The 15,847-nt window shown below is 42.5% G+C and overlaps 1 protein-coding gene across 1 annotated transcript; it reads right to left on the reverse strand.

The window, feature by feature from the left end:
• Window positions 1-2,208: 2,208 nt before the first annotated feature.
• Window positions 2,209-6,039, reverse strand: cd40 (CD40 molecule, TNF receptor superfamily member 5). Its single transcript, XM_084445884.1, has 9 exons — window positions 5,943-6,039; window positions 5,491-5,569; window positions 5,217-5,342; window positions 4,833-4,979; window positions 4,505-4,598; window positions 3,685-3,737; window positions 3,241-3,327; window positions 3,081-3,112; window positions 2,209-2,973 (listed from the first exon to the last, which is right to left on the reverse strand). Exons 1-9 carry the CDS (start codon window positions 5,985-5,987, stop codon window positions 2,623-2,625), a joined length of 1,014 nt encoding a protein of 337 aa, XP_084302010.1. The 5' UTR covers window positions 5,988-6,039; the 3' UTR covers window positions 2,209-2,622.
• Window positions 6,040-15,847: the final 9,808 nt, after the last annotated feature.

The following is a 15,847-nucleotide window of genomic DNA, read 5'->3' on the forward strand; positions in this document are numbered from 1 at the left end:
CAACCTGGAGCTCAACGCTCTCAAGATAGTGGAGATGATTGTGTAGACTTTAGAAAGAATCCAGCCCCTCTCCCCCCATCACACCGAATGACATCCCAGTGACCACCTGGGCTTCCTGAGCACCACCATCTCCCGGGACCTCAAACGCACAGCGGAGAATGTGCTTCCTGAGGCAGCTGAAGAAATTTAAAGACCAAAGGCAATGATGGTACTCCTCTATATCTCCATCATCGAGTCCATCCTCACCTCCTCCATCACCATCTGGTTGTCTGCCGCAACAGTCAAAGACAAGAGCAGACTGCAGCTCATCATCCACTCCTCTGAGAGGGTGATCAGCTGTATACTGTCATCCCTTCAGGACTTGCACGCCTCCACATTCCATTCTGTATACATTACATCAATTGCATTTGCGTCCCTCTTTTTTAACATCAACAGTATCATATTTTGTATATTGCACTGTCTTTTTGTTTGCAGAATGAGACTGAGACTGATAAATTACTAAAGCCAAAATGATGGAAAATATCACATTTACAAAAATGTATCAACCTTAGTGGAATATGTAGGTCAGATAGATCTTTCAGTGCATATGCTGCTCAGAACTACTAGAACTAAAACTACTAGAGAGCACTCGTAGAATCACTAGGTGTGCTCTCTAGCTCAGTTTAGTTTGGAGTTTCCTCTTAAAAGCAATTCAACTAGACATGACAATGTGCTTCATAAATGTACTTGCTATGACCACTGTGATTGGTGAATGTGGGGCGAGTGTTGGTGAATGCATTATGTAGAGAAACAGGCCGATGCCACTATCTAACTACTGTATTGTTGGAATTAGAAATGGACTGGAATGGAGTTTAAACACTCGAGACTATAGGTCTGTTTAATTAAAGAATAAGCTATTAATAAATAAATAAAAAGTCTCCTTTTATTTAATAAATAGTCAAGTGGAAATGAAATGTACAGACTCAAATCATCACCACTGCACTATTTTCAAATAGCACTAATAAATTGTCACTTAATCTCCCATTTGCCATTACCCTAGTCAAATTCCTAGTATGTGTAAACCATATACAGACAAATAAACTGATCTTGAATCTCCAGTGTTATGGGTTTGGATTTGGTTTGTTGGAGATGTTAGCAGGCTACATCCCTCACCAGCCCCATCATGAACTAGAAATGGTGCTCAGAGAGCACAGACCTCCACCCATGAATGCATTTCATAAATAATCAGAGAGCACAGACCTCCACGCATTAATGCATTTTGTGGCTCTGTGCACACAAGTACATGCGATCAGGACATGGTATTGTTGCATTCGTTAGGTCGAGAGCTTCATGCCAGTCCAAACCCCGTGTAACCTTCCCATGCCGAGATATGGCCGTTTCAATTCTCCCTATTGACAATAAATGAGGAGAATTTCTCACTTCCCAAGTCCAAAAAATGAATGTAGGAGAATGGTGGGCTATGATTGGATGGCTCGTGGACCCGCCCTGTGATTCGACTCCGCTCCAAAAGGTATTGAGCCAAATTAAATTAAATCGGTGCAGTAGTTTTTGCATAATCCTGCTAACAGATGTATGGAAGGACGTACACATGCCACCGAAAACATTACCTCTTGCCATGCGCTGTCGCTGGGGCGGAGGTAACAAAATAGCCTCCTGATTGTGACAGTAGCCTACTGTACCTCTTTACCATCTTGTAGTTATATTCACAAAACATCCATGTCCAGCAGCCGATCCCCTCCACTATTGACCCGGTTTAGGACAAATCTTAAAGCTAAAACGCTTTGTGAATTACTTTGAGACCAATTTTTAAAATTAGGGTTAGGGTTAAGTGGGTGTTTGGTGAAACACCCACTTTTTCTTAGGATTGACTCTTAATTTGGCCATTTAGAAGCATTTTACTGTAGGTTTAGGATGTTTGTGAATACAGCCGCTGATCTTTAATGGTGCACTAACGCCACCCTGTGGACAATCTGACTAAGTGCCAAGAAGCACACCGAGCACCGTTGTTACTGGTATCAACTAAAATATAGTGGCAAGAAATTAAATAACACACACACGTATATATACACAGTATATTCAACATATTGTACATCAGATTTTTTTTTTTAAATCAGGCAAGGAATGTGGAGCAACTGAAAAACATAATAGGTATAGCCTATACCTATATAATGTGCAGAAATTAAAAGTAAATCTGCCTTGTGCAGTATTTTTGCAGTGTTATTGCCCTTTGAGGATATCAACTGCAACATGTGAAAACTCCTTAGAAAACACTTAGAAACATTTTCTCTGCAAATCAGCATATGTTGCACAAACACAAGTTGAACATATTATCAGTCAGAGGGAGAACGACAGAGCTCAGTATTAGTATGCATCAGTGCAGCACAAATACAATAACATATTGTATTATCAAAATGAGTTAATAATTGTGCCCCCTCATGCAGTTCATATACCCCCCTTAATACTGATCCCTAGTGACGGATCTGCTGTCAAGGTTGAGATGCATGGTACATGTGAAGCTGACACTGTTTTATGAACATAGCAAACAGAATATTTACAGCATCAAGATTAATGATAATGGTGATGGTAATACATGCTGGATGTAAAGCAAAGCAGATTGGTTTTCTATACCATGGAGGCAAGTGAGTTCATTTGTGATTGGGGGTGTGTAATGAAGGGTTTACGACCCGTTTCTTCAGTAGGGAAGCCAATGTGCTCATCCTGCTCAGCCCGCTCCTCCTCAGCGTTCTCCTCTGGTACGGATGTATATGCTGGTTGGGCCCATGGTTCTGGTGTTTCAGGTTCTGGTTCTGGGGTTTCAAGTTCTGGTGCTGGGGTTTCAGGTTCTGGTATTGGGGGTTCAGGTTCTGGTTTTGGGGGTTCAGGTCTTGCGTCTTGTTCGATCAAACGTTGTCCTGGGATCTCGTCCTCTGGTTTCTCCTTCTCCGTCTTTCCACACGTCTTCATAAAGAACACCTGGCGTCAAACACAAAGTCAGTTTAATGATTCACACCTTCAAACGTTCTATCGAATGTACAATTCTGTTTAATTTCAATGGAAAGAAGTCATATTGAGATCATTACCTGTACTTTCTCCCTTGTGGCTTCTGGAAGTGCTAAATAAATAGGAAAAGATCCAACATGAACCACTTCACTTACGTAAAAGATTACAATCCAAAACATACATTTTACAAAATAAAATGTTTAGAGGTAAGGAATGTATTAAAGGGGGGGTAGTGCATACCATATTTCCATACGAGAAAAGCCACCACTATAATAAAGCCAAGTACAATCAGTACTACAAGTGCAGCGATGTCCCCTGCTAAAATACCTGTAGAGTGAAAAAAAACGTACAATTAACCAAAAAGTATACTGAGCCTTTGTACTTCATTTCAAATGCAATATTAAACATCCCTGGGCTCTCCATCACAACACCACAGGTAAATACATGCTAAACCAGTGAATGAGCAGTCAGTGTACTGTAAATTAACCAAGAAAGGGAAATATCAAGCTGAGTGAACCCACACAGGCCCACGCAAGTTTCACTTTCAGAGATCCTCTACAGCGTAACCGTCTACAACTGCTAAGTTGTGGTGGATAAAGAAGTGGCTCATACTGTAGGCCTAGACTGCCTGTACTCAACACAGTTGTAATCTTGTTACCAATGAGTGTTACATCCTGTACTTACCACAGACCGTGTTGGAAGTGGCTGTTCCTTTTTCTTTAAGATTTCTTCCACAACTGCAAAGATAATTTGAAAGATATTTTTTAGGGCTTTTCAGCTTTTAATGGGACAGGACAGTTAGAGAGAGACAGGAAACGTGAGAGAGAGAGAGGGGAGGACATGCGGCACAGGACCCGAGCATCGAACCCTGGTCCGCCTCGCACGAAGGACTAGCCATTATATGGAGCACGCTTTACCCAGTGAGCTACCGGGGCGCCCCACAACTGCAAAGATAATTTTGAGGAAACAACAATTTTGTATTTTGAGTTTGCAGAAAAGAACAGAAACAGAAAGTAAATCTTTAAGTCCTCCTTAAAGAAAAACAATGATCATGAATGAAGCAAGAAGGGCAGCGGTAGCTACATATACTGTGGTTGCAAACACAACATAAAACTCACATCCAGAGTCAAGCTCAAGGGGAAATACAATACAAGTACAGGGGGAAAATATAGTCATATTATCAATTAAAACATTTGCAATTATCATTAGTCTCAGATTCTATTAACCATATAATGCTTTTAAATTCAGTGAGAGTGACTAGGTCCTAGAGTTAAAGCCAATTCTGCTGCTATTCCAAGCAGATGGTGCAGAAAACATAAAGGCCTCCTTGTCCAACTCAGTCTCAACTTTAGGAACAGTCATGAGAATAGTGTCCTGAGACTGTAACCCATAAGTGCCATGTTGTTGGGACAGAAAGACACATCTATAACAGGGGAGTCTACCTGGGGGAGTCTGTTGTGACACGGTAAACAGATTAAGACAAAAAAAAAAGTGCTTTACTCACTCTGTGTGTTTCACACATTCACTCTCTGCTGAGGTCTCATTGGAGAAGGTATTTGGTGGGCAAGCCGTACACACCGTGTCATGTGTGCGATTGCCTGAGAGAATATAATCATAGCTTTAGAGATCATTCTCACAAACACTTCACATTTCAATTCACATCAAGATGATCAGCAATGGCTAGAACACTCAATTCCAAAAACACTAATCATCAATGAGAAGTAACTGTTTTGAGTTGAGCTTGAGGAGAGTTGTTGTTAAGATGTCACAAACAATAACCGTCAAAATAACTGTGTATGTGGCCTACTGTACAGCAAGCGTGTGTTAAATACCTCTGGAAACGACGCCCTCTCCTAGTCCACACGGTGAGTGTGGCAAACAAAACAAGCAATTAGCCTTGGCACAGTGGTATCCAGCCTTGCATCTACATGAGATGCGTCTGGTGTCACTCGGGCCACTCTCACGCTCAAACTTTTTATCTGTGACAAGGGAAGGGAGACAGGTGTACTGTTATTCCAAACAACCAGGTGTTTCAGGGTTATAGCAGGCAGTGCTGCATGCCAGCTTTCTTTAGGTAGGCAGCTGGTCCTACTGATGCTGTTGCTACCTGCACAGTATTACATTCATACGCTTATCAAACAAATACTTAAGGATTTTAAAATGATTTCAGCATAATCAGAATGTATTTGAGCAGGAACAGGTGTGAAGAGTCTTACGTGGGTCACAGTATGGTTGTTGAGTGCAGCGTTCGTTCTTGGTGTATGCAGATTGATATTCATTTAGCGGACATGGTTCGCATTGGGGATCTTGGCAACCACGATTAGACTTGGACATCCTGGTGCCTATAAAGATCAAGCATACTTCTGATTATACAATCAACATTCAAATCCACAGACAGAAGTGAACTACATAGCCTATGCTTCAAATACAAATAATGTTTGATTTGATTCATTCACTTTACAGTAACTGCACTCCATCTCCACAACCTACCTGGGCCACACATTTTGCAACACTCATCACCTTTCACATATTGCGTTTCAGGATCGCAGGCGTATAGTATGGGAACTACCTGCAATGAAGAAGTACAACATTACGCTAACTATTCGTGTTTCAGGACAGAACTGTGTAAAGATCAGGGCTTCCATTTGGGGCGGCTGCTGGAAAGTACCTTGAAACCATCGAGCCCCTGCACGATGGTTTCACTTTCACGTTAGGCTACTTTTCATGAAAATATAGCCTAGCCTATGAAACTATTTTCAAATGTTATATGACTAGCCTACTCGGCTATTCCGACTAAGGAACATTATGTCGTATCATGCGTAGTGCAAAATAAGAACAGTAAGCTAGCCTACGGTATTTTGCAGCCTTCAAAACGACCAAATTAGATCACAACAAACGCCTAAACTGAAGATATAAGCTACGTAAACCATCAATTTACTTACGTGAGTGAGTAGGCAAAGTGCTATAGATACAAGGTTCGGATCCATCTCCCACTTTCCAGTCTTGAAATAGCCTAAGTTGATAACAGTTCTGGTGAAAACTGACAACTGACAAGAGTGAACAGGCACGGTGTTAAAGTAAACGCACAAAGGGGGAACCGTCGTGACTAGCCAGCCGAGGGGCGTGGATTAGGGGAACTCAGCTCGTCCCCGACCCCAGTGCTCCAAGAGAAAACACACCAATTCCTGTCAATGAGACTTCTAATCCTTGGGACTTTTTGCAAGTAGGCTAGTAGGGACGAGGCATTTGGGCGATTTATAAAAAATACTGTTAATTACTTTAAGCAGTATAACCCTGGAGCAGGCCAACAGGTCACTAACACCAGAAGCAGCCTTCCACTCCCCACAAAACCCCAGGCGTGTTCCCAGTTTACAAACCTTTCTTTTTTTTCTTTCTTTTTTTTAATAAAAAAATAAAAAGAGGTTTCATTTGGACTTCATAACTTAGGGAACATAGTTTCCCTTTTTTATTACAAATTACTATATTGTAATGTTCTAATATAGGCTATAAAGGACATATCTAACTTGCTGAAAAAACATTGGTCGAGCAGGCAAATCATAGCCTATAGGCTAATATTTAGAAAAATGTACAACATTTACATATGTGGAACTATTTCCTTTATGTCCACCCAAGACAGACATAGACATACCACTATAACACTGCAGTCAAGTGAGCCGCACTTTTTTCTTCCACGGTCAAGTGAGCCGCACTTTTTTTTTCTAAATTCAAAACAAGAATGGGGTGCGTACCTATTAGTAGTATTACGGTAAAACGGTGAAACGGTTCCTGCAATAGATATTTATATCGTCGCTGCTTCTTTATCTTACACTGATATTTCTAATCGCACATTGGGACATTAATTTATATAATATAATATAATGTAGAATAAATAAATGTATGTATTTCGGAAATTAGGTAGGCTAGACGCAGAACTAGACTATTTCTCACCCACTGATGCACTTGACGTCAATTCTGACTCTCTCTTTCTCTCTCTCCCTTCTCTTGCTCTCAGTCTCTCTCTGGCTAAGAATATTTAATACTCATGTAGTCAATATAATGTGAATTATCCATAACTTCACAGATGGATTTTGAATAATTTCCTCACAAAGTATTACTGTACAAACATTTGAAGTGTATTTTTCTCGTTCTTGACAAGTAATAAAATGATCATTATACGGTGTTCATTAGAGTCTCTCATACATGCTTTCAGGACCTCTCCCTCTACCAAACTATGAAAGAATGTAATTTTGACGGTGTGGATTTTCAATAATCCCATCACAAAATCATACTGTAAGCACATTTTGACTGTTTTTCTGAACTTTGACAGGTGATTATAGGAGAAATATAATTTTGTTCATGGGAGTGTCTCATATCCCTGAGTTCAGGACCTCTCCCTCTATAACCTCATGCAGGAATATTAGACTTTTACAGTGTAGATTTTGAATAATCCCATCACAAAATCCTACTGTAAGCACATTTTGACTGTTTTTCTGAACTTTGACAGGTGATTATAGGAGAAAAATAATTTTGTTAATGGGAGTGTCTCATATATATGAGTTCAGGACCTCTCCCTCTATCATGTCATGCAGGAATATTAGACTTTCACAGTGTAGATTTTGAATAATCCCATCACAAAATCCTACTGTAAGCACATTTTGACTGTTTTTCTGAGGTTTGAAAGGTGATTATAGGAGAAATCTAATTTTGTTCATGGGAGTTTCTCATATCCATGAGTTCCATAGCCTGTTAGTTCATGAGCTCACAACAACTAGCAGTAGCTTCCATAACATTAATGGTAGCGGTCAGTGGCTAAAGCAGTTACACTGATGATTCCTGTAACGTTAGCTATTTTGCTGCTTCGGTTTCTGGACAAAGGTAAGGGATAAAAAGATTGGAGTGAAAGGATGAACATGTGGAGGTTTGGGGTATAGTCCCATAAAGTCATCCCCACTGGGGCCTTGAACCCCCGTCTCCTGGGTGGGAGTCCTATGCTCTCATCACTACTCTACTTGTGCAGCAGACATCGGCGGGTTGGTTTTGGTGTCCTACTTCCAGTCCCTAGTGTGAGTTGGGGTTAGAATAAGGGTTGGGGTTTGGGACAGGATCTGGGCCAGGTTTCCCAAAAGCTTCTTTCGTTAAGAGGCTCTTTAGCCCATTCAGTTGACCAATCAGAGAGCTTGCCCAGACCAGTTGACCAATCAGAACGCTCTAAATGAATGGCCCAAGAGCCTCTTAACGAAAGAAGCTTTTGGGAAACGCAGATAAGGCAAGGGGTAAAGGTTGGAGTGAAAGGATATACATGTGGACGTTTGGGGTATAGTCCATTAAAGTCATCCCCACTGGGGTCTCCCAGGTGGGAGTCCTATGCTTTCACCGGTACTCGTGCAGTGGAGATTGGCAGGTTGATTTTGGTGTCCTTCTTTATTTTGGTATGCTGGGACTACTGCCTCTTGTGGTGCCAACAGAGAAATGCAGCTCAACATTGACCGGAGGGAGGGAGGGAGGGAGGGAGGGAGTGATAACCGGACAAACGCTATTCTAGGTGCGCTGGCAAAACCACTTCCTCTTGTCTAGGTGCGCTGGCATACAGCCATGCACAAAAAAACACTGCCTCTTGTGGAAGGTGCGCTGGCTTACAGCCATGCACAAAAAAACACTGCCTCTTGTCTAGGTGCACTGGCTTACAGCCGTGCACAAAAAAACTGCCTCTTGTGGTAGGTGCGCTGGCTTACAGCCATGCACAAAAAAACACTGCCTCTTGTGCCAGCAACATAGAACTGCAGGTCAACAACCTGACGGAGGAAGGGAGGGAGGGAGTGACAACCGGACATTTGCTATCTTTGGTGCGTCGGCACGCACAAAAACAACATTTGTTTAAATTTGTTTTAGATCCGCCAAATGCAATAATAGGGAAACATTTGTTAAAGGTCCGTGTACAAAGTATATTTGTCATTTAAATTCGTAGTCGCATAAGGAGAATACACATGTTTGCTTTCTCATTGTTTGAGTGAAGGACGCTAAAGCAATATCACTGGCGATTTTTCATCTTTTCATCAAAGGGATCAAGGCAGAGAAGTCGGTGGGCGTGGTTTAGAGTCTGGGCACCTTTGCTAACTTGGCATTTGAAAGATGAAAGTGATATTGCTTTAGCGTCCTTCACTCAAACAATGAGAAAGCCGAGGAAGCAAACATGCGTATTCTCCTTATGCGACTACGAATTGAAATGACAAATGAGAAAGTAAACATACATATTCTCCTTATTCGACTACGAATTGAAATGACAAATATACTTTGTACACGGACCGTTAAAATGTTAATTTTTTTAGATTGAAGTTGAATGTAGGCTTACAGCATGAGGACATAGCAAAATTCCATACCTGAACCCATTACATTCTTAAAATACATGAAAAGCCAAATGAAATTAGTATTTGTCGAGATTTATTGAAGATACAACATGATTTATAGGCTACTGGGGACGCAAAAGGCACCACATAAAAAAGGGACCGAATAGCCTATGGCCTACCTGTTTTACATTGTTATAAATCAGTTGTAGCCATATGGAGCTAGGGCAATGCCGAGAGGCCGATAGACCTCCGTCCCAAACATAACTTTATTTTTCAAAACGATAACATATTTGGCATGCTAGCCTACTAACTAAGATGGGGAGCAATGTCGTGTCAAAAGTTGGATGTGTAGGCGAGTCTTATTTTTTAAAGTCGCACTGAAACGGACGTTTGAGATCATCTAACTTCCGTAGTTTGACGTATTCCCGACGCAAACAAGCTATGAGGGTGGGACATATGTTTAGAGGAATTTGATTGAAACATTGACAAGTGGACGGGTTTTAAGAACTTTAGACAGATTCGATAGAATATATAGATAGTGATAGTGTAAGATAGTGTTGATTGACGGGTGGATGTCGTGAGATTATTGGCCTAAAATCTAAGGTACCTCTTGTCGTCACTACACGTGACCTACTGTTTTCCAGGAAGTAAGAAATTATATACTTTGATATAAGATTACAACAAAAGTAGATTTTTTTTGGCATACATCGTTGAATAGGTGAACACTGTGACCAATTATGTGAACCAAAATGGGACAGAATGCTTTTGATGACCATAGGTAGACTAACTGCGGAGAAGTGAAACATGAAGTGAAACATGATACTATACGGGTGGTGCTTAGAGAGACAGGTAAATCAAGCCATTCCCCCTTTTCTACAGATCATAAGAACGAAGCCGGGGCTTACATGGCATGAACAGTCCGAGGGGAGAGTTTTGCATTGATTATTGGATGCACTGAGAACAGTGGCGATGTTGCCTGGTCGTAGGCCTATGAGACTGAAGAAAAAGGAGAACTCCATTATCATGGACAGCACATGTACAGATATCCCACAGGTAAGTGTTTCACTTCCTCCACAGTTTCTCCTGTCCTGTCCTTATCCAAAGAATGGAGCGGTAAAGGACAACCAAATAGCAAATGCGCAACATGCCAAATAACCTAACATCCATATTTACAACCAGGTCCAAGTATTAGCCTACCTAAGTTAGGTAAAAAAATATACATCACTGACATGTGGGGTGTGGCTAACTTGTTTGTTTTTTTAACCTTCCGGGAGTTCTATTGCCGCACGTCCTAATTTCAGGCTATATGGTTTGCCATTTAAAGAGAAACTGCTATTTTTCTCACAGATCTAGTTCTGACTCTCTCATGTATGACTCAGAAACAGAGCCAAGATGTTCCTGTACCTAGTGACATGTTTTTTCTGATGCATGTGTTGATTGCATTATGTACAAAAGATGGAGGTTCCTCCACAGGTTACCCACTGTATCTTAACCAATTAGCTCTATTCCAAAATCTAGATAACATAATGGATGTTAGAACAGCTGGAATCCTCTGTTCGTTCACATTCACCATTTTAATGTCCTCCTGATCTCTGTTTGCCACTGTTCAGCTGAGCAACGAGATGCAACTGAGCATCATGACCAAGGTGAAGAGTGGGGAGCTGAGCATCGAGGACGCTCTGAACCAGGCGCGGAAGGACAGGCGGCAGCTGCTCCAGCAACAAAGCCAGTCCATCGAGGTACTGTAGCGACCCAGACCAGAAAAAAAATACCACAGCCCAGTCTGTGTGAAACCTTGCATGGCCTTCTGGTGTTCTCAGCAGGCCTGGTGCAAACCCACATCACAGCCCATGTCTCGTTACATCAGTTCCCTCAGTAAGCAGGTCATCTGTCCAGTTATTTCTCTCCAAAAGGTTTTAGAATTCAGTTCAAAGTGTTATTTGTCACATGCCGCATACCAGTAAAATGGGCAGTGGAATGTTTTTTTCCCCGCTAGCTCCTAAAATGTGCACAATGAGCAAGGTAAAAAAAAGTAAGGAGGCCTACAACAAATATGATATATAAACCAAATACAAAACATTGTATATAGCTTATACCTAAAAGGAATGGGATGTGCTAAGAGAGCAGACGAAACTGTGCAGTAGAGTTAAATAGATAAGAAAGCTATACATAAAAATAAAAGAAGAGTGACGAAGGATACACCTATCCTTATTCTTCATAATTTCCTCAATACACATTACCACACCCTTTCTCTTTATCTAATGGCATGTTGTTTGTTTACTTTAGCTCAATCAAAAGTGCCTTCCATTGTCTCTGTTGCAGGACCAGGAAGTATCACAGCACAATTTCAGTGTTCACAAGCACAATCGCTACAGGTGGCAGAAGCGTGTTCTTCAGGTGAGTAGCAGGATATGATCATTCAACGTACAGGTAAAAGTTACAGTGAGATGATATGCTGTGTTTTTATTGTGATATGGATCCCCCTGGGTCCGAAATAAAGAATTGAATTGAATTGAATGCTAGAGTACATGTCTCAGTGACAGACAAATATTATCTGGGGTGGCTGTGGGTCAGGAGGTAGAACAGGTCGTCCAATGATGACTCCCGGCTCCTCCTGTCCACATGTCAAAGTGTCCTTGGGCAAGACACTGAACCCCAAACTGCTCCCAATAAGTTGGCTAGCACCTTGCATGGCAGCTGTCACCACTGGTGTGTGAATGTGTGTGAATGGGTGAATGAGAGGCCATTGTAAAGCGCTTTGGGATAAAAGCGCTATATAAGTACAGTCCATTTTCCATATTCTCTGTGTTCAGATTGACTTCAGCACTAAGATGGTCTGCAGCATAGAGAAGGGCATCGTTAAGCGCCAGCTGCCCTTTGGCAGCGTGAAGAGTTGTGAGGACGGAGCAGGTGCCAGGTTCTTCATCTCTTTCCAAGGGCACCATGACTACGAGCTTGAGGCCACGTCTCTGGGTGATAAACACAAGGTGAGCGAGAAATTAAGGATGGGAAGGAGGGACATACCTGGCGATGGGGCTTTGTGGATACTTCAGTATTACAGTAGTACCTGCTAGGTGCTAGTGTTTGTGTTGAGGAGCAGACTTCCTGTCAGAACGACCTGGGGCTTTCCCTTAAAGACCACATGACCTCATAAAAAATACATCTTCATCTTAACTTTTAAAGAGTTTCCCTACCAGCTAAGTGTATGTAGTCAGGAGGACATTGAGTATTTGAGTTTATCTGTAGCATAATCTTGGTGCCGGCAGCAACCTATCACTGTGACTGATAGGGTAAATATTTTATTTGAACTGCTGTAACTATATAAAATATATATATCATACTTTTTATAATGGACACATGCACACACCATAAGTAAAGGGTAAATGTACAGTAAAAACAATCAATACATTTGACAGTTGGCTAAAGAAGTGAGTGAGCCAGTAAGCTAGCTACACTGGTGCCGTGACCCAGATGTTTTGATTGGGTGTGCGCAATCGCTGGAGTCATTCAGGAGGAATACACAGAGACTGTCATGTCATTAACCAGCTTCTGTGAGGGCGCCTGTGTACCAACCCGCACCAGGATCAGCTATAACAATGACTAACCCTGGTTCACAGCCAAACAAAGGACAAGAGCTAGTAAAGAGGAAGAGGAGGTAAAGAGGAAGAGGAAGTAAAGAGGCTAAGTACAGGTTTAGTAAGGCAGCGAAGGAGGCTAAATGAGGCTTCTCTATAAAACTCCACCATCAATTCTGAGAAGGAAATACGTCCTCTGTCTGGAAAGGCCTCAGACAGATCACAAATTACAAACCGAAATCCCCCAGTCCACTGATGACTCATACCTAACCAACGACCGGACGAGTTCTACTGCAGATCTGATAAACAATGGGACCCCCTGCCACCTCCACCCCCAGCCCCCACCCAGCAGGGGCCCAGATCTCCACAGCGCCCCCCACCCCCCCCCACCCCCCCCGCTGCTACACAGCCTCTCTCCATCCTGGAGAAGGATGTGAATCATCTGTTCAAGAGAGAGAACGTTCACTGACATCTTCAACACCTCACTAGAGACATGCCACGTACCAGCCTGCTTCAAGACCTCCAACATCACCCCCGTCCCCAAATAACATTCAACACCATCCTCCCGCCCACTCTGGAGGGCATGCTCTCCCAGCTGCGTGCGCCTGACTCCACCTGCAGGTGGATCACAGACTTCCTGTCTTGACAGGAAGCAGCTCGTGAAGCTGGGTAAACACGTCTCTGACCTCAGGACTATTAGCATAGGTTCCCCTCAAGGCTGCATCCTTTCCCGTCCACTCTTCTCCCTGTACACGTCACGAACAGGGTTCGCAGGTCAAATGCGGAGAACAAATTTCACACACTCAGGTGTGTGACAATCAGTGGAACTTAGTCTTAGTCTTAGTCACCTCCAGCCACCAGTCTGTTAAGCTCCTGAACTTTGCGGATGACACCACCCTCATCGGAGTCATCTCTGAGGGCAAGTCTTGCTACAGGTGGGAGATTGACCAGCTGCTGTCCCGGTGCGGCCAAAACAACCTGTAGTTTGTTCAACCAGACGGCTGGAGCTTTGGGATGATAAAACTCGACGTCCAGTATTTGACATGACCTTGATACCTTGAACACAGACTCTCTGGGATTGATTCAGTTATGCTCTGTGTTTGATTAATAAGTATAGCCTAGGTATAACTGTGCATGAATGTATTTAGATGTTAAATGCGGGAAGTGCTAAATGAGAACATGTCAGTCAATCTTACTTGAAGGTTAGCCTACTACTACTCTCCTGATTCAAAGGTTAAATATGTTTTGTGTTTCGATCGTTGTTTGATCATTCAGACTAATCAAGGAGGAATATATTTTGTGGTTTGATTGTTGTTTGATTATTTAGACCAAGGCGTGATTTCCCTCGTTGCTTCTGTAGATCATGCAGCTTGTGAATATCATCATCTACCAAAACATCTATGGCCATCCAGCAGGGGGCAGTGCAGAGACACGTGGACATCCTCTAGCACCAGAGAGCATTCTGGAGGGCCAGCTGATGCTACACAGAGGGGGATTGGCATCATTTAAATGGCGGAAGTATGAATGTGTCATTTTCTTCACAACTACAATCTGTTTCATAGTAAAAATAGTTGTTGTGATTACCGACTACTGTCACGGCGTATTAATAGTTTCGGATCTTGTGATATGATGTGGAAAACTTCCATAGTTCCTAATTGGGTCTGCCATTTGATATGGTGATTTTTCCTGGTCCAGTCAAACGGCCGGGAAAAAAAACCTCGAGGTTTTTGATGTGACTTGTGCATGTGCTCCAGGTATGACGTCCAGCTCCACCCAGGCCAGCTGACCCTGGTTTCCCTCAGCAGACGAGCGGTGTCTGACGACAGAGACGCGCCCCCCGCCGTGCCCCTCTCGGTTGTCATTCACCTGTCAGATGGAGACGTCAGTGTGGAGAAACATCGCAGCTGTGACACCTTCACTCTACTCACCCACAAGAATGAGTACCAGTGAGTAAAGCCTGAGGAACTTGAGACGAACCTGAGCGATGGGGGGTAGGTGGGTGGATGATGACATGCAGAGGGATGAAGCCCTAGCAGTGTTGTGCTGTCTTGGATGGGGGTAGGTGGGTGGATGATGACATGCAGAGGGATGAAGCTGTAGCAGTGTTGTGCTGTCTTGAATTAGAGGTGCAGTTGGCTTGTGTTTCAGTTTTTAGTCAGAACAGCTAAAGTTGAGCACTCATTTTTTTATGAACCGAATCTTCTTTAAAGATTGTTGCTAAATTCTTATTTTCATTACAATATATTGGATACCATACTCCATAAATAGTATTTTCTGACAGGCAAAGCCATTCAGTTTGATCTGACGTTTTTGCCCAATGTTGGCCAATGTTTCACCGATAAGGGAAGTTCCTGTGATAGAATTAAGCAATAAACCACTCGAGGCCGTGTGTTATAGTGATTTTATAACAGCTAGGGGGCGTTGTTAGGCACGACTTGAAGCGGAGTGCCTAAAACCCCCCTAGCTGTTATAAAGTCACTATAACACATGGCCTCGAGTGGTTTATTGCTTTTATACAACGGTTACTACAGGTATTAGTGTAAAATAAACACACAGCAATGTAAAATATTAACATTTATTCAAAACGAAGCATCATTCCCTCAATTCCGCCGAGCAAAATAGTTCCCCTAACAAAAGGGTTGCCAAGCAACAACAACAACTACAATGCATTGGATCAAATGGGAGGCGCATTAATACTGAAAATGGAATGATATGCGGTCCCAGGTGTGTGTTACAAAGTATTTTAACACGGCTTCCAGCCAATCAGAATCAAGAACCAGAACTAACCGTTGTATAATTTATATTTGCAGGTTCCGGATTCCTGTGACTGACCAGATGAAGAGCTCTGAGGCCATACATCTGGAGAGGGATGCATGGGTCCTGGCCATAGATAAGCTGTGCTTGGAGTGGAAACGAAAGTCTCAGTCC

This window comes from Borostomias antarcticus (genome assembly GCF_949987555.1).
Source record: "Borostomias antarcticus genome assembly, chromosome: 11".
Classification (NCBI taxonomy): Eukaryota; Metazoa; Chordata; class Actinopteri; order Stomiiformes; family Stomiidae; genus Borostomias; species Borostomias antarcticus.

Bases quoted from the DNA above. Each gene is read 5' to 3' on its own strand.
- cd40 (XM_084445884.1), bottom strand. From the start codon at position 5,987: ATGGATCCGAACCTTGTATCTATAGCACTTTGCCTACTCACTCAC. The intron at 4,980-5,216 runs GTAAGACTCTTC...CCCTTGTCACAG, and splicing joins ACAACCATACTGTGACCCAC to ATAAAAAGTTTGAGCGTGAG. The intron at 3,738-4,504 runs GTGAGTAAAGCA...TTATCTTTGCAG, and splicing joins GAATGTGTGAAACACACAGA to TTGTGGAAGAAATCTTAAAG.